This window comes from Tetrao urogallus (assembly GCF_951394365.1).
Source record: "Tetrao urogallus genome assembly, chromosome: 7".
NCBI lineage: Eukaryota > Metazoa > Chordata > Aves > Galliformes > Phasianidae > Tetrao > Tetrao urogallus.
Window position 1 is genome coordinate 50456193 of NC_136820.1, and position 18934 is coordinate 50475126.

Below are 18934 nucleotides of genomic sequence, written 5' to 3' on the forward strand. Positions count from 1 at the left end.
CACAATTCATTAATAAGAGAGTATGGACAGGGAATGAAAAAGAGGCAATATCTGCAGTTTGTGTTGCAGTGGTTTATCCATGAGAGGGCAATTATAATTGGAAAATCAGTCAATCTATCACTTCAGCACTTGTAGTGTAAGAGATAGCTGGTGGGCAGAATTTCTGCAGAAGTGGATCTTCCTCCAATTTGCTCTCAATAAAGTGTCATTGTTAAGAATTTTTTTGCTGTTGTTTGTTTTCCCTAATCATGCTTATTGTTCTGATTTCTCCAGATTCTGAGGCTGTCCTTAGCACACAGATGTATTCATTTTTACTCCAGAACTGGTTGGCACAGTCCATCTTGTCCTTCTCCAAACTGGCATAAGTCCATATCTCTTACCGTGCCATCTCCGGCCAATTTCCGTTTGCACCTCAGAAGGAAGGGAGAATGTCATTATCTGGTCTCCTAGTGTCGAGTAGGAGAAGGGTGAGAAAGAGGAAAAACACAACTGGTGGCTGAGAATGGTAGGGGAAGGGGAAGAGGAAGGGAAGAGGAAGGGAAGAGGAAGGGAAGGGAAGAGGAAGGGAAGGGAAGAGGAAGGGAAGAGGAAGGGAAGAGGAAGGGAAGGGAAGGGAAGGGAAGGGAAGGGAAGGGAAGGGAAGGGAAGGGAAGGGAAGGGAAGGGAAGGGAAGGGAAGGGAAGGGAAGGGAAGGGAAGGGAAGGGAAGGGAAGGGAAGGGAAGGGAAGGGAAGGGAAGGGAAGGGAAGGGAAGGGAAGGGAAGGGAAGGGAAAATGAAATAATTTGAGGTTTCTAATACTAGCATTGAAAATGATTTTCTCCACCAATAGAATGTTTTCTTAGCTTTTTTTCAGTATATTCTGTCCTTCTTTCTCTCTTTTTTTTTCAATTTCTAAACCCTTCAGAAATTTATTCCAGGAGTGATGCTACCAATGCCATCTGTGCAATTAAACACATTGTCTCCACATTGTTTGCTTTCCCCAATTACTAAGGGATGTCTTCTTGTTCCCATCTGTTTCTAGAACGGTATAATTTGCATCAAGTTCCTTAGTCTGCACTCCTCGATTTGTGGCTAAGAAATAATACTACTTTGCTATTTAAGATAGCAAGGGGGAAAAGCCACAAGCAATCATTTGCTTTCTGCTGTTGACAAGCATTTGTGCCATGCCTTGGCATGTTCACAGAAACACACACTGTGTCCAGACCAGACACCAAAGCCTGTTTTAACATCTGAATCTCATTAGAAATGTCTCTTCCCAGATGCTCAATAGGAAGGAAATATCTGAACTGAAGTGCTGGATGTCTGCAGTGTCAATCTGGATGTAAAGCTAATGAGTTTATTATCAGAAGAGATTAGAGACAATTAATAATCTCTGGTGAACAGGAATATTAGCTGAGCGCAATTAAAAAACGTGCAGTCATAAACTCAACCAAAATGCTAGGAAGTGCTGAAATATTTGAAGTCTCTCAGTTTAATATTTGAGAAAATTCTTACTAAATAATCAAGAAAACACTGACCGTGGCAGAGTAATCAATTAAATACTGTTTTCAATCTTCATCAGCTCAAAACTTTAGGCTTGGAAAATGGACATCAAGTCAAAACAGCCCAGGAATCAGCTGCCTCTATCACAGATGATTGCACTTTGTACTTGAATCTTTCTCTACAGTTCACTGTTATGTTTAGGAACACGGTTCAGCTCCTAAGCACAGCTCTGATGCCTTCAGGGCTGGTGCTCCGTGTGGTGGCATACATGAATCTTAAGACTCTCCCTTCATAGGAGTGACAGGTAGAAATTCTAGAGGATGGAATCACTCATTTCTCCACTAGATGGCTTCATTCTCATGAAGAAAATTGAAATGAAAATCAAACGATTCCTGCTTTGACTATCCCGTGAAACTAAAAAAAATTAATAGATTATCTGCTTGCATGATACTAATTATTAACTCCATAAACCTTCATGTGAAATCAGTATTTTAAAGGATGTATTTTCCTTACCTCTTGGTTCAGGAAACAGTAGAGGAGTGCTACAATAAACCCCTGAAGATGAAATACAAAACAAAAGAGCAGTTGAGTGTTATCACTGTTTGAAAAAGCCACTGGCACAGACTCCATGGAAGTGCTGTGCATGTGAGTCAGTGAAGTTAGAGGATTTTTTACAAACCATGCACCTCCAGCAGAGCCCATCCGTCAGGTAATCAACTGGTTAATTGCCCTTCACCAAAGTCAGTAAGGTCATAGAAATTCACAGGAATACACAATACAGAAAATTAACCCTGAAATTATGCTTGCCAATGTATGCCCATTCTACAGTCAAGGAGCTCATAGAGCTTTTCTGTCAACTTGAGTCTTAGCAAGGGATCAGATGAGATAACATTTTTGCCTATTGAATACACTTACAAAGTTTCTGAACTAAGATAAACAAAGGAAAATCTGAGGATGACAGTGCATCTATATAATCAGCTACTCATTAAACACATCATCTTTTTGTTCAGCTTACTTTTTTCTTACTTTGTTAGTTAAAAGTGAAGGGCAGATCCAGCTATGGAGGCTCAGAATTCAGTTGTTCAGGGGTGATTGTACAGGATTGGCACAATGAGTTAAATTTGCACAAGGACTGAACCAGCACAGCTTGTGGGTTTCCAGTAATGCTCACTGACAACTGATGCCACGCAGCCATTTGGAGAGAGATGTGCTCCCTTTTGAAGTTTGGTAGGATTGCACACATCTGTTTCTTTGAGACTCTGAGGTGTGGCACAGAGACAGAGAGGAAAGCAAAGGGAAGCAGAGTGCTGTCTTGTTTTTAACTCAGGCAGTAAATCTACCTGGAGGGGTATGTCAGGACAGCCCCAGTTGCTGTTGCAGCTGGCAGCAAGCTCCTCGAGCTGTTCATGCCTTGTATGTCAATTCAAAGTACTTGGGACACCCAAAGTACATGAAACACTTTTTTCTTACCACAGGGGGGTAACACGTCAAATTTCCCAGAGCAGCAGACTGTCTGAGGTATCTACACCCAACAAAGCTATTTTTTTAATGTATTTGAACTACCAATTTATTCCTTGCCAAAGAATTGGAAAGGGGGCAGGACCTACAGCTTTGATTGCCTCTGGTTCTTCTATCATCAGGCCCAAATGGATTGATCTTGTCAGTGAAGTCAGGGAAGGCCTGTGGGCTGTTAGCAAAGATGGCTTTGTCCCGTCTAACTTTGACCCAGTGTTTAACTAACACAGGTATATCAAAAACTTGGTCATGTACTGGTGATCTGCAAATACACAATCTGACATACAGCCAGGTAGGATGTGTATTGCATCCTCAGATCTGTATCCCAGCAAAGAACCTTGAGGAGATACTATCTTCAAGATACAATTATCTTTTGTTTGCTCCTAGGTGTCACATAGTTACAGGATTAAATCAGAAAATCTACAAGGAAGGAACTGAAGTTTCAGCAGTGAACTTACCTGAAAAGATCCAAAGCAGAGCTCTAAATAAAGCCGAATGCCAAGGCTGGTGTATTCCGGAAGAAAGTTGAAGACAATATAATGGGTTCCAAATAAAGGAATTAGAAGCAGAGTTGACCTTGAGAGGCGTCTAACACGAGCCATGAGAAGAAGTAAGGGAATTATTTTTTTCAGAGTAAAGACCAACGCATGCAATATGTAATAATGATGAACAAAAGCTAGCGAGGAGATCTAAATATCTAGGTGTTGAGTTCTTATCTCCTTGGACTATAATGCTAGTCAGAAGGCATAAGGAGAAAATAGCTGGAAAGACACTTCTTGTGCTTATTGCCTTATTAGGAAGACTGTATTTATGACATAAGGTATTTTGGCATTTGCTTTTCCAAATGAAATTGTAATTCTGGAAAAAACAAGCAGTAGAATATTTTTTGCTCCACTTGAGCCATTGAATTTTTGATATTTATTTGTAAATGAGAAAAGATGAAGAAATACACAGTCTCCTTGTATAGTTCATGTCCATAGAAGGACAACTCCAGACAGCAATTTACTCCTTTGATGACTTTCAAAGGGATTAAGATAGCACTGGGAATTTCTAATATTAGATGCCAGCAAAACTGAGTCTGGTTTTGGCACTGGGCATGTACTTCTGTTTAGAAAAGCTACTTTTGTAACTAAATTAATTGACAGTGGTGTTTTTTTGTTCCATACACTACCTGTACTGAGATGAGTTATTGAAGTTGATTTGCCTGGGGTCTAGTTTTTTCAGCAAAATTCTGATGATGTTGATAAATAGGACAAAATTGACCTGTTGAAAATTTTTTTGGAAAAACAAAAATAAAAGGTTACTTTCTCATATTAAAGTTTTCAATGAACATCATTATTTGCCTTCAGTTACACTGTCATTTGTATCATTTCAATGAAACCTGGGGAAGATTATCATTATAATCCCCGCTTGCAGCATTCAACCCTCTTCTCAGTAGGTTGCACTCCCAGAAGAGGAGATCAAGATGAGAACATGAGAATTTACCTCTGTTAAGCAAGCTACTTTTGTCAGTATCTCATGTGATCCATATTCTTTGTAGCTCGTATTTTTTTTCTTGTTTGAGCTGGGTGTTGAATTTCTTTAGACGTTAGAATTCATCCTGTTGAATATAGAGAACTACGAAGGCTGCATCTGAGCTGATCACCCTGTTCTCTCTTTACAGTCAGTGGAGAGCGAGGTAACCACAAGGTCTCAGATGGAGTTGGGGATCATCACTTCCAACCTCAGACATCAAATGGTTCACATACCAGTGGTGCCTGTTTCTCATGGTTGGCTCTGAAGAAAGCTGAGGAATCTCAGCTCCAGAGCTGCCTAGGGTCAATCCTAAATTGCAAAGTAAAGTTGCTATTGGGCATAGCCCTGCTAAAGCCTATGACTCAGCTTAGCACTCTAAAATCCATCAGGGAAACATCCCAGTACATTAAGTACATCCCAGTAGAGAATTCATCACTGTAATCCCCTGAATCAAATGAGGATGTCAAACAGAAAAGTAAGCAGAAAACTAATTGTGGTAGAAAGAAATGTCAGATTTTATTAGAATGTGCAACTATGACCAGTGTTCAAATTGAGATTATTCGTTCATGTTGTCATATATGCCTTATTTGTATGCATCTGTGATCCAATTAAATTAATCTTTAGATAGATAGTTTTAAAGCCATCCACTCTAAGAACAGCTGATGCCTTTCAGATTCCTCAAGCTTAATGACAACTGGGAGTAATCATATGCCATAATCATTTAAGGCCCATCAGTTTATTCAGTGAACATCAAAATCAAAAGCTATTATTATTATCTTTTGTGAAATAAGTCCGTTACTCTTGAACATTTGTATAAAGATTTAGGGCTGATTCTGGATTATTAGCCTAAAGCCTCACTTTTCAAATGCTAGGAGAATAGTTTAATCACTCGCCACCAATTTCAATCACACTAAAAATTCCAGGAAAATGTCAATTCTTTGAAGAATGTTTGCTGTAAGTAATGGGAAGAGGGCAGTGCTCTGCCTCTTTCTGGCCTACAGTGGATGTAGGTAAGTGACAGAACATTTCTACAGTACAAATTCTACCATTCCTCTTCCTGACTTCAAAACTAAAACATTTCATCAAGCAGTAACTAGATTTGCATTTAGAAGACTGTTTTTTCTTCCAAGTAGTGTTCACAAAGTTAGAAATACTTACCCCAACAGAAATTATAATAGGTCCTTTGATTAGCCACCAGTAAGGAGAGTCTTGATTAATATCCCAGCATCTGAGAAAATACTGATATGTTTAGAAAAGAGGTGTACATGATCACTGCAATCAAGACACCATAAAACAGTGCTAGTGAAATTCTCAATAGATGTACTTTTTATGGAGGTGTAGGTACACTGCAAGTACTCAGATATGCAGATATATCTGCTCTCTACAAGACATATTTTCTTATAGATTATCCTACTCTCTTTGAAAAGATACAGAGCTATCATGAAGCATTAAAAGCCAAGAATGTGACACTTCCAATAAAACACGTGAACAGAATGACAGATATAAAGATATGGACTTCTTCTTCAAAAACACATATTTAAAATGTGAAACAGTTTGTCTGAACTCCAAGGTTCAGAAAATCCAAATGTATTTTGTATCAGAAGCTCCAAAAATTCTGCTGTATCATCTTCCTTATCTGATTGGAATCTCTTTTTCTCTTGCAGCCAAATTAAATATATCAACTTCCTGGGAAGGATGCCCTACACAATTACAATACTGCTGCCAGATTATACTTCAGTAGATGGTGTAATCCCCGTTCTCTATGTCTACAGGGGAATGGAAACTCAGAACTCCACAGCAGGCACTTATCTAAATGGTGATGTAGAGAAAGGAAAGCCAATAACATACTGATATTATTTTCCCATATCCATGACATGAGCTTTCATAGCTACCATTATGTTTAAGATATAACTCATATAGTAATGTAGGAAACAGTGACTTACGATGTGTCTTCAAAGTAGAACTTTGCTAATATCCATATGAAGGTGAAAAGTGTTGGAAAACCTGTCAGACAATAAAACAAAAAACTTTGTTTTCTGTTTTCATCAATTAATCAAAATCTTGTCCATTGGAATTCTGCTGAGATGCTGCTTCTCAGCCATTTTTGGAACTGGAATTATTGTTTGTGGGTCCCTAAATCTCATGGAATGAGACAAGATATAGCGTTGACTATTTGGTGATCATGCATCAATGTGAAACGTAGGGGAATACAGAAGATACTTGCACATGGCATAGTGATGCCAGGAAGGTCTGAGCTTGCAAATTCTTACCTACACAAATACAATTCAAATGGGATTTTACCTTAGCACTTGCATGCAGATAGCACATTAAAACCTAGATTGATACAATCTGTTCTTTTCACATGACAAAAGACTAACGAATAATGTCTATCAGTTCTTCAAATGATAGCAATATGAACAGTTTGCAAACACTGATTGTGATGCACTCCAATTTAAACCTTCCTTGAAATCTTCCCAAAACACAAAGACTGATTGATATTCTTAGTTGCCAAGCTCACCCTAACCTGAACTGACCAAAACTTCCCTTGGTCCATATAACCAAAGGAGGAAGTTGTCTGATTTTTGTTTTCCACAGTGAGTTTTCAGATCAGGGGCTGATACTTCATGCAAATCCCCAGATGTACTTATTTTTCTATTCCTTTCATAGGGACTTCAGTGCTGTACTTTTAAAAAGCTCGATTGCTCCTCAATAATGTGTGTGTAAAAATAAAAGCAAACTCAACATTTGCTTTGATTTTTGTTACTGACTTCAGTTAGGCAGGCTCAATTACATTTTTTTTTTATCAGATGAATAAAGCTTTTTGTAACATCTTGCCTTTCATTAATTTTATGTAAAATCCTTACTTACCCCAACCAAAGAGAACCAGCCACCAGAAATATTTTCTTCCATGAGAAAGGGATGAGAGTAGTAGACAATTAAGGTAAAGAGCCTCTACCAGCAGCCATATGAAATTGGTCATCATGAAGTAGTGACAGAAAACAACTGAGATCTTGCATTCAGTCTAAGGTAAACAAAGTCATAATTATGAAACAACATGTGGATATGTAAATTATATTTGCAGATGTGTAATATCTAAAGAGCCTAAAGATCTAAAGACCTAAAAAGAGTAGGATCTCACATTTACTGCCATGTTTAAAGGGAGACTGTCAAATGTAATATGGCTTTCTGAAGAGTAGGACTTAACAGCTTGGAGTCTGTACTGTATTTTACTTTCTGTCTCTGTGCTATAAATGTAGCTGGGTCTCCCAGTCATGAGATTTCTCCTACACATGGACTGCTTTCAGTGTAGCTTATACAAGTAGACTGAAATGCTCACTAGCTCTTGGAAATAAGCATGTTCAAAGACCCTTCACTTTTTCTGCTTTAAATTTTGTGTGGCCATGAGAAATAACGAAGAATCAGCTAATTAAGCTGTGTTTGAGAACAACCTTATTGCCAATGTTTGTCACTGCTCAAAACTAAATTGGTTGTCCAGTCTCTTGCAAATTCTGTGGTCTACAATTTGGAGCTTCGGTCAGAACACAGAATCCAGCCTTTCCGGAACACAAAAAGATGTCATGAGATACTCAAGAGATCTTTGATTTTAGGTTGTAGGTCGTAGAAGAGTAACAGAATAATGGTACTATTCTTTTCTACAGCACAGTCTAAATCTGATTCAGAATACAAGAGGATCACAGATTGATGAATTCAGGACATGGACAGAATATCCACCCTTAAGAAAGTAGAACATTTGAAGACAGTGCCTGAGGGTACTAATTAGTGTTCACCACCACAAAACAAACAAAGAAATAAATAGATAATTTTTCAAAAAGCAAAAGAAGAAATGGATAGTAAGTCCACACATAGATGGCATGAAAAGATTATCAAGCACCACAATATCTTGCTCTCAAAGTGCTTACTGTAGAGAAACTGCAATGGTCAATGTCTTCCTCTTGGAAAAGGACAGAATCCTTAATGAAAATGGCAATAGCCTTTAAGATGAAAGTGAAAAAGAGCTGTATGTGGATGTAATTTCTGGGGCAGCGTAGCCTCCTGGAAGGAAAGAAGAAAAGTCCTTCTGAAGTAGTTCACTGACTTGTGCTGGTAGTAATTCAGATACACTATAAAGCCTTGTTTCACCTCAGGTATTTCCAGGCATGTATAGAAAGAACTCTTCAATCCACTGGGAGGGTAAACAGGCAGAGACAGAAACCTTCCTCACATAAAGCAATTCACCCACAGTCTACATCTTTTCTCTAGTTAGATCATGGCCTCCTTTTAGTTATGTGTTCACTGTGCCTGAACTAAGATGTTGGATGGTTGGCATTGTTTGGGGACGATGAGAAACCTGTGCTTGGAGAAGGGTCTTCACTGGTATAACTTTGATTACAGCTATACCACTCCCAAAAACAGGCATGCAGAGATACTCCTGTCTAACTAGACAGTTGAACCTCAGTGAAGAGGGTAATGATTATTTAGCAAAGTTTCCTGCATAGCAAAATATTGTGGTTGAGTTAAATTGCATTAAATCTCTGTGTGGATTGCCTTATCAAGAATTAAAGAATGCTTCCTTAGCTCACCAAAAATTTATCATATGAATGAAATGAATGCAGATAATTGCTTTAAAACAATTTGGCACATCTATTTTAAATTCCCACACTGAGTCAATAGAGATTAATTCTTCTGATTGTTACTAAATACAGACTTTAAAAGCTGCATTCCTTTCAGATCCATTAATCTCAGGGTCACCTACTCTTAAAGCTCAGTTAGCGTGTGCAGAATTTTACTACCAAACAGAAATGCCAACCCCATTGTTGGCACTTCACTATAAGTCTTTCCTCCCTATTTCTAAGTCTCTTTCTGTCAATTGTTTCTTTCTTTCCCATTATTTGACTTGGTTTGTTTTCTCAGGGTCAGCATGGATGTCAATACACGTAACTGTTGACTTCCAGACATAAACTAGGAAGCAGAAGAGGTCAAGAAACTTTCCCCAGAGAAAGCTGATTCTCACAGAATAGTAAGAAGAGGTAATAAATCTCTATTTTATTATTATTCTTCACTCTGCACAAGTACAAGAAGTAAGCAAAGATATGTAAAATAAATCCTATATGGTAGCAACCATCATATCTACACTGAATAAGAATACAAGCAATCATTTCACATTGAACTGTGAAAGAAACGTCACCAAACATGCCAAATTCAGACTAAACTTCACAGGCATCTTGTTTGTTCTAAATGTTTCAGAAGTGATATATACAGTGCCATAGGAACACTGGCTCAGAATTGAGTTATTTTTTATTTTCCTTGATATAAAATCTGCTAAGCTCATATAAGCAAGCATACATTGCTTACCAAAATCTATCTTCATTCCAGCTAAAGTAAGCAAATCTATCTTTTGGTTAATATTATCTGAATTGCTGACTACTACTAGCAGACAATCAGTGCTTATTTCCTAGTTCAGGTTATTCTTATTTCTTTGTTTCTCTGATAATCTTTATTTTCTAACCTGAATTTAATATTACCAAACCAAAATTGTCTGAAAGTCTTAATCTATTCTTCTGAGTTTCTGTTTCTATTACTTTCTCATGTCAAATCATGTCGCATAAAGACTAAGGCACAAAGAACTGTTAAATGAATCAAGTTAGAAGGTAACTTCACATACCTGAATGCCATTAGAACTGTCACAGCAATAACGAGTGAGGTAATAGACAGGCTGTATCCTATGGTATATATTATCTTTATCGTAGAAAAGTAGGATTGCTATAAGAGAAGAGAATGATTTGTTACATAAATTGCAGCCAGATGACAGCTGCTTTTCTGATTTTAGCAGTTTTGCTTCATTTGGTGCTTCCAAACTGTTCAGAGCCCTGACAGCCTTTTTTATCCTAATTCCACAGGAAATTTCAACTGAAATCAATCATTAATATTTCTTTCACAAAGACCCTTTCTATAGGTATGTGAACATAACACAGTTTGATAAAGAACTATTTATTAAGTTGGTTTCAAACTCACTCATAAGCCCTGAAAAGACTAAGTGACTCTTCCATAACGATACTGAAAAAACTCCATTTTCATAGGCATTGCATTCATACTGTGTTTTCTGCACAGCAGTAGTGAAAAGACAATCCTGCAGGCTGCATGATGAATAAAGAATGCTTTCAGCTTTCCCTTATGGTCTCTCCAGTTCCCTTTGCTCTATCTCCTTATTTATAATTTTGCCACCTATTCCCTTTTCCATTAAAAACAAAAACAAAGACAAAAACAAATAAACAAAAAAAAAAAAAAAAAAACACAAAAAGATATATTATTTTTCTTTTCCTGAGGATGTTTTCTTTCATTTTTCTTCTTGCTTGCATTTTCAATTTGTGACAATCAAAATCCATTTCTATCTGAATGGCACCTCTTATTAGACATGGTCTCTGAGTGAGCATTATCTGACTTTAGCTGTCATGCACAGACACAGAAAACAGAATGAAGAAGCTTCAGGCTGTATATCTTTCCTTTTTATCTCTTGGCTCTGTCTCTTGGGCCCCCATTCAATATTCTTACATCCTAACAACCACGCAGCTGTGCAGTGTGATTACCTAGATTACCTAGTTCAAGGGGAGGGATGGCATGTATTTGTTTTGAGCTCTGGGTTTCACCAAAGGCATTATAAGCATGATATTGGGTAGGGCTTATTTCATTTATGTTGGATAATTAGCAGTTAGCTTTCTAAGAAAAAGTCTATCTTAAAATGAGCAGTGTGAGAGCACGGTCCAAGGACTGTGCTGGTTAGATGTTATCACAGCACTGTTTATGAATGGCTCCTTTTCAGTTAGTGAAGGGAAACAAGCACCTCCAGATGGCAATCCATCTTATCTGAAGATGGAAGCCTGGTTGCTTTCCATCAGCAAGAGAAGAAATCTATCACTGTGCTTACTTAGCAAGCAGTGCAACTCAGTAGTTCTGGTAGAGCAGAGTGAAACTTTTGGTGTGGAAGACCCAACATGCACACTGTGAGCATTTCCAGGTACCATGGTAGAATCCATGCTGGACTTCTATTCTTGGTCAGAGCACGCTAGGTGCACCTTGCATTAGTTTTCAGTTTAGTATTATCCATAGGAAAGCAGATCAGTCTTTCTGATAACATTCCTCAAAAACAACATAGGGGCAATAAATAGGGGCAAACCCAGAGGTTTCCTTAGAAAGCTTACTCCTGATCCTGACCAAAACACTAGTGGAGATCCACCATGGAGTCATTAGCTTAGCCTTACACAAGATAATTTTGTGTGTTCTTTTTTTGTTTGGAAAAGTTAATTGATCTGGAAACTGCACCAAGTGGCCTTTACTGTCAGGTGGTCTGGAAAGCATTGCTCCATAAGAAGTGTATGAAAGCTGTGTTGGGCTTGCATTACTTGGCATCTTCCACTTATCAATCAGAGATGAGAAACTCAGCAAGTAATAGCCTTAAATAGATAAACATACAAAGTGGGACTTCAGGTAGAGGTAAGTGAGTCACTGCTAAAAAAGAAAGATCTGGAGACTCATTAAGGTTGTTTATTTTACAGCATAAATGCAAGGAAGCAACAAAAGAAAGAAAAAAAGAAAAGGATTTTTGTGGAAGTGATTTTTATAGAGAGCAGCAGGTACTGTGCCTCAGAGGCTGGGAAGGAAGTCTGAGTTAAACAACGTGACAGCAATCAGCACAAAAAGTAATGGGTAATGAGAGAAATATCTCAATGACAACATAAACTAAATAAATGCAGTATTTTTTGAGCCTCATTTGGCACTATCTCATTTTTCCTCTGCAGGTAAATTCTAAATATCACCCAGTGTGTAAATCTGGCTGAAGCAATATGCCATACACAGATATAGACTCTGAAACATATTTTGTTTTTACTTCCTTGTTGATCTAAATATTTTATGTTAGGGTGAGAAATCCTTTGCTCATCCTGTGCTTTGTTGCTGAGTTCAGAGTGGTGGTGTTTTAGCAGTGCACTTGCTGTACTGGTGCTGTGATACCACAAAACCATCTTGCTGACTGATCTTATTGAATTGCCCTAATGTATATCATATGAATATTTTGGAAGAGAATCTTAACTGTTATATCTGTAAGCAGGTTCAACAGAACTGGGTGATTGCATAGAATTCGCAGCTGTGTTTCTAAACATTACTCTCTCATAGCTGAAAAATAAAATGTAGTTCCTCAAAATAGGTGTTCAGAGTAAAATCACATTCCTTACTTGGTAAGAAACTTCAGCTTCAGCTGACTTTCCTTCCCCAGTGGTCTTCAGGAATAGAAAGGAATCCTGTAACGTCACCACATCACTCACATATGTTTATTTAATTCAACTTACTTCTTCAAGTGGAATCTCATCTTCAACTGGACAAGCAATATGATAGGAAGGGAATGGCTCTGACCAGCCTTTCTTTGTGCAGTTTCTTCTTATTATCCCAGCTGAAAGAGAATCTCTTATTCTTACCAGTGAAGAGCCACATGACACAGAAAATAAAAACCAGGAGATGTCTTGCTAGCGTGAAGGCTGAACTAAGAGAAGAGAACCATGGCCATTGTTATCCCACATTGCTGACAGGACCGTTTGCATGCGTACATCCAGGTAGTCAGGTACAAAAGTTTTAACTTTTTCTCTGGAGATAAAAAGCAGAAAGAAGTGAGAGAACAAAGGAGACAGAAGTAGAGGTGAAATGGTAAGGAAGAAATCATAGGAGGGTTGAGAAAGCCCACTGAAGAAGACTGGGAGGTGCTGCTCCAGTTTTCTGCCTCATTCATCTCTCACCCCTCTAATGTACCCCTTCTTGCTCTCTCACCTTCCTCGGGGCTTACTTTCCTCTGGAGACCAGACATTGGAATAAGAAGGGTTTTTTTGGATATAACACATTTCTATAAAAAGATTTCTGAGTCAGATGAAGGATAAGTGAGAGAATCCCAGAAGAGGAAATGAAAGTACGCAGATGAAAGGGATTTTCCTTATCCCCTGTTCATAGCTAGCAAGTACCGAATGAGGCTGAGGTTGGGGTTTGAAAACTTTTCTTCTTGTGGAACTGCCAAATCTGCATATTTCCTGGAAGATCATTTCCTCCTTATGGGATTGCAGTTTGTTCCTGGCCAGCTTTATCCAGAGAGTAAGCATTAACAAAGGCATTAACTTGCATAGCCTTGTGTTTAACCCAACACAATACATATGCTATTTTAATGACAAGATTCTGCTTTGTATTGCCAACCTTGGTCTTAAGAAACGATCAAATAATTCATTCCTCAGCCTTTCATTTCATCCCAGGCTAATCAGAGCATAGATCTTACAGAGACCTATGCTCAAGTTCTGACCTAGATGAGTCCTATGCTAGCTCTGTACAAATGTACCCAGCAAGATGATCTTGAATCCTGGGGAAACCAATGCAAACCACTTGACTGATTTTAGTGTTCTTTGGATCAGGATCTTACCACAGACTATGGGATTACATGTAGCTGTGTATCACGCATAGGGTGTGAGATATCTGCTCAGCATCCTCCAATCTGATTGAAATTTTTGCAGTCATGCTCTGATCTGAGTACAGGGCTGAAATTTTTGCAGTGTTCTGTCTTCATCAATCATTTTCAGGTATGCTTGCCCCAGGCATGCAGCTCAATAATAGTTAGACAACCAAAATAAAATATCACCTGGCTCTTCCATGAAGTGAAAGAGGATGTTTGGGCAAGGTAAGGCAAGAGTCTCTCCAGCATCTGCCTCTGGCCAGCACAGTAATTTGTCCCAGGTTTTCTTGCAACCTCAGACAGAAAGGGAAATACATTTTTAAGCATGATTACATTTGAGCAAAATGGAAGATTTTTTTTTCTAACTTCAACCCTCTGCCCCTCACATTTCTTATAAAAATAGTTTAGGCTCAGTTTTTATTTTATAGTGAGAGATAAACACCTCCAGATGACCATCTACTCTGCTTTACTCAGACCCATGATGCAACAGATGAAAAAATGTGTTTAGGAAATGGGAGGGAGAGTTCTGCTGGAGGACAGACCAGATCATGTCAAGAGGTTACGCTGTTGTTAAAGACCAATGATGCCATGATAGCACTCAGCTAGGGAAAGGAGCAGGACAAAGAAATATCTATTAGACTGTCCATGTTTGAATGTGAACAAAATATTAGTAAGGAACAATTGAAGGTATGGAAGCAGACGGAAGAGGAATTGAGCAGAGCCCAGGGATGTGGGACAGTGAGTAAAAGAATCAAACATGCATTGACAGTGACTGAGTCATGGTCCTTGCAGGGTGTTTATTCTCTGTCATTCAATTCATCCCTCTCTAATGGATACCTGATGTTGCATTCCTGGACTCCTCTGAGATTTCCAGGCATTCAGCCTCCTTTTTCTTCAGCTCTGCTATAAAATCACATTCTGGATGGACATTCCCAGCAACCTACAGAAAGAGGAGTTTCAGCTGATCAGGAAGGAAGTTTCAGGAAGGATCTGAGAAAACACGACTCATTTGCTGCCTGACATTAGCCGCTACCAAATCTGGATCCAGGGAGCTAGAATGTTCTCCCTTTCTTGATAGTGAAGGGCATACAAGACCAGCTTGCTTCTCAGCAGAGACATGTCCCCTCCCAGCCTTCAAAGAAACATCTTGAATCTACATATTTTTTTATAAAACGGTCTTCTGAACAAGCTCTTTGCTCCAAAAAGAGAGGATATGTTCTCTATTTTCTGCCATTGGTTGTGGTTGATGAAAAACTGACCATGAGCCCACAGTGTGCTCTTGCAGCTCAGAAGGCCAATGGTATCCTGGGTTCCATCAGTAGAGGGGCTGCCGGAAGGGGGGACAGGATTTTTCCCCTCTATTCTGCTCTCATGAGGCCCCACCTGCAGGGGGGCCCTCAAGGTCTGGGTCGCCCCATACAGGAAGGATGTGGAGCTTCTGGAGAGAGTACAGAGGAGGCCACAGAGATGTTCAAAGGGCTGGAGCACTTTTCCTATGAAGACAGACTGAAGGAATTGTGCTTATTCAGCCTGAATTAGAAGAGGCTGTAGGGAGACCTCATTGCAGCCTTCCAATATTATAAGGGGAGATTATAAGCAAGTGGGAAATTAACTACTTACATGGATAGATAGTGATAGGATAAGGGGGAATAGTTTTAAAGACATTGGTTTTAGTTTTTCTGGGTGTTTTCATAACATCATGCCTATTAAATGTTGCTTTTCCACTGTTTTCTCTCATACGCATCAGGATGGCTCAATATCTCCATTCTTTTCACATTACAGTAAACATCACACAAGTGATGACAGCAAAAGAAGCCTCAGTTTATAGAAGGTGAGAGTCAGCCTCTAAAACATTCAAAACCTCTCCAAAAGTTGACTTCATCTCTTCCAAGGAAAGCACACTATTAATTTTTACAAACAATGAAAAGAGGAGGCTGTTTTTCAAAACCGTTTTGTAGGCAAAATAACAATTGTTTGCATATCCTGTGTTACAATAAGATATGTAAATGCACAATATGGGATTTATATTATACACTTACACATAAACATATGGGTTTTATTCAGTGCATAGTCTGAATAACATCACAACTGTCATGATTATGTAGAAGAAAATACCATTTCTCTTGTATAAATGGGGCACATCCTTAGAGAGACCTTCAGTGATATTACTGACATTACTATTAACCTGGATCCTGATATTCCACACAGCAATTATAATCCTCAGAGCACAGAGAAGCAGAGATTGTTGTGGGCAACACAAAGGAAAGCATAGCTTTACATGAATAAAAACATATACAACGATTTTGCAGTGCTTTGTTTCTCTCAATCCACGAAGAATGAACTGCTTTGCCACTCCTCAAGGAACGATCCATCAGAGAAGAGGTTCCCTGGGTTCCAATTCTCAGGGGAGAGCAAATGGTGTAGCAGGAGGATAGCAAAAGGAAGATGCTGAAAACATCACCTCAAAAGAAAGGAAATATCCTTCCCCCACTTTTCATACTTTTTCTGCTACGTGTGTGATTCCGAATGCTGGTTTCCTAATCGCTGCCAGAAGCAAAACATCAGCAAAGCCTCTAAGCTGTCTAATGTTGTTGGATATTTCTAACTCCATCATAAGTATCCCTGCTGATTCAACTCATTTGTCACCTTTGGTATCCGAGCTGCTCACATGAAACGATGTTAATGCTACCAAAAAGGCAGATGAAACGAGAACTAATAAGGCTGCATATTCTGAAAATCAAGAAAACTGTCAAGACTCAACTGATTGTAACAACTCTCCTCTACTTTCTTGTTACTGACTTTCAAAGCCTACACACACAAAAAAGGGCATTCTGCCAATGATGTTTCTCCTCAGCAAGTGGTAAGAAAGCAGTGAAAGGCACTGATGCACAGATCCTAGAAATTGTGTCCCTTCTGATGCTGTTCGCACTTTTCATAGCTTCCTACTTTGTTTAACTGTAACTTAAAACAAACAAAAAGAAAAAAAAAACAAAACGACAACTAATTCAAAGAAGTACAGCTGTATCCAATCTGATCCAAGGAGAAAACAAGCAATTATTAAAAAACACTGAAGGAAAAGTTACTTTCATGCAATTACTCACAAGCACAGCAAGAGTCAGGGTGCACAGGACACAGCGGTGTAACATGCTAGGATTCGTGTTCCAAAGCAAAGTCAGACTTTAATTCTTTTATCTTCCTTAGCATCTTTCACCTTCCTTTTGGCTTCCCTTTCTCCCATCAATCAGTTGCTGATCTGAAGCATTTATCCCTTTAGACAGAAGTGACGTAGCAGCACGGTGAAGTGGGAATTAAATATTAACAACTCTCTAAGCTGCATTTAACCTGCTTTCCACATTTTAATTTTTCAGTATACTCAAAGACTGGATGGGTGGATTGAGAGACTGTTCCCAAGATTATCAGAAGATCAGCACCTCCTGGAGAGATGCCACTTTATCTCTCCATGACACAAAATAAGCTTGGAAGGTATAAAAGCTCCAAATGTTGCTAATCTTGAATTTAAACAACATGGCTTGAAAAACACAAATCCACTTCTACCAGCTCTTGTTAATACCAGTTCATTCCAATGTAACATGATTCTTACTGTAGCTTCAGTGAATCTTTGTGTGGGTGTGTTTATATGGAAAATAACAACCATGGTACTACAATTCAAAATACAAGTTCAAAATCTGCTCGCAAGCATATGAACCCAAGTTCCGTGGGGCACGTGTTGTAGGTTGATCTGAAGACAACATTTGCAAGCGATTCTTCTCACTTTTCAAAGTTCAGTGTCTAAATCTAAACTAGCCATCTTCTTTAGTCAGAATATAGAAATATGTACGCTCTGTTCATTCTCTTAAGATGAACCTTGAGATAGGTGATCATCGTAGAATGATTACAGAATCATTTGAGTTGGAAGGGACACTTAAAGGCCATCTAGTCCAACCCCCCTGCAGTGAACAGGGACACCCACAGCTCCATCAGGTGCTCAGAGCTCCATCCAGCCTGACCTTGAGTGTCTTCAGGGATGAGGCATCCAGAGCCTCTCTGGGAAATTTCATGTGCTAATTCATAATTTATGTTAAGATTTCATGATGGCGTACAGAGAAAGGGCTCAGAACAGGGTAAGAGCAAAGAACAGGATGGTTGGTCCCATCCTACTCCAGAAATACCCATTTTGCCTAACTAACATTCAGGTGCCATCTGGTCAGCTGTATTCCAGCCATCTTGAGTATATATGAAATTTTGTCTGTCGATAGATAATGTCTTGAAGGACACCATATTCAACATCAACATTCATTAAATGTTAACATTGCAAAAGCAGAGATACAAGATGTGAAATGCCTTTAAAATTTCCATCTTTCCTGTTTTCTCTCCATATAATGCCATTCCTCCAAATCAGTTCTTAGCCCCAGCTTCCATCTTGCTACAATGCTCTATTCCCATATAGCTGTTTTCCCCTCTAACACTGATTTTTCTCCATCTTCCCCAGTAGTTAAATCACATGGCATCTTACTATTTATCTATACAGCTTGGGCAGGAGATTGACGAGTCCTGAATGACCACAGCTATGAGGAGCACCTTTAAAGTTGTGCTTATGCAGGGCTGGACCACACTTAGAAATATCTGTGTAGATGAAAAGTCTTCAGGGTTTGGCTCTAAGTAGGAGCTGAAAGAGAAGAGTGTGTGCAGTGAAAAAGATATCTTCAGAGAGCTGAATTTAGTTGGCAAGCTTTACTTCATTGTGCACATGAGGATTATTCTTTTTCCCCAGAGCATTTTGCCTTCCCTAAATCAGGCAAGCTTTCACAGGGCTGTTGAAAACAAAATTAGACCTGTGTTCCTACCACCATTCATCATCCAGTTCCAGAGGATGAAGCTCTAGACTTACTGGTGTATAACACCCATCAGTGTTTTTATCATGGTCAAATTCCTATAATTTTTCCTAA

The 18934-nt window shown here is 38.8% G+C and overlaps 1 protein-coding gene across 2 annotated transcripts; it reads right to left on the reverse strand.

Annotated features, from left to right (window-relative positions):
• Window positions 1-288: 288 nt before the first annotated feature.
• Window positions 289-17134, reverse strand: LOC306948868 (growth hormone-releasing hormone receptor-like; the record flags this gene model as incomplete). Of its 2 annotated transcripts, XM_079538580.1 has the most annotated exons (13): window positions 289-411; window positions 1997-2038; window positions 3457-3586; window positions 4170-4261; window positions 5672-5741; window positions 6457-6517; window positions 7382-7535; window positions 8434-8566; window positions 10176-10273; window positions 12853-12953; window positions 14175-14282; window positions 14826-14928; window positions 17090-17134. In XM_079538580.1, 13 exons carry the CDS (start codon window positions 17132-17134, stop codon window positions 289-291), a joined length of 1260 nt encoding a protein of 419 aa, XP_079394706.1. The 2 variants fall into 2 exon arrangements, with proteins under 2 accessions (XP_079394706.1, XP_079394707.1); XM_079538581.1 differs by lacking the exon at window positions 14175-14282.
• Between the last annotated feature and the right edge of the window lie 1800 nt (window positions 17135-18934).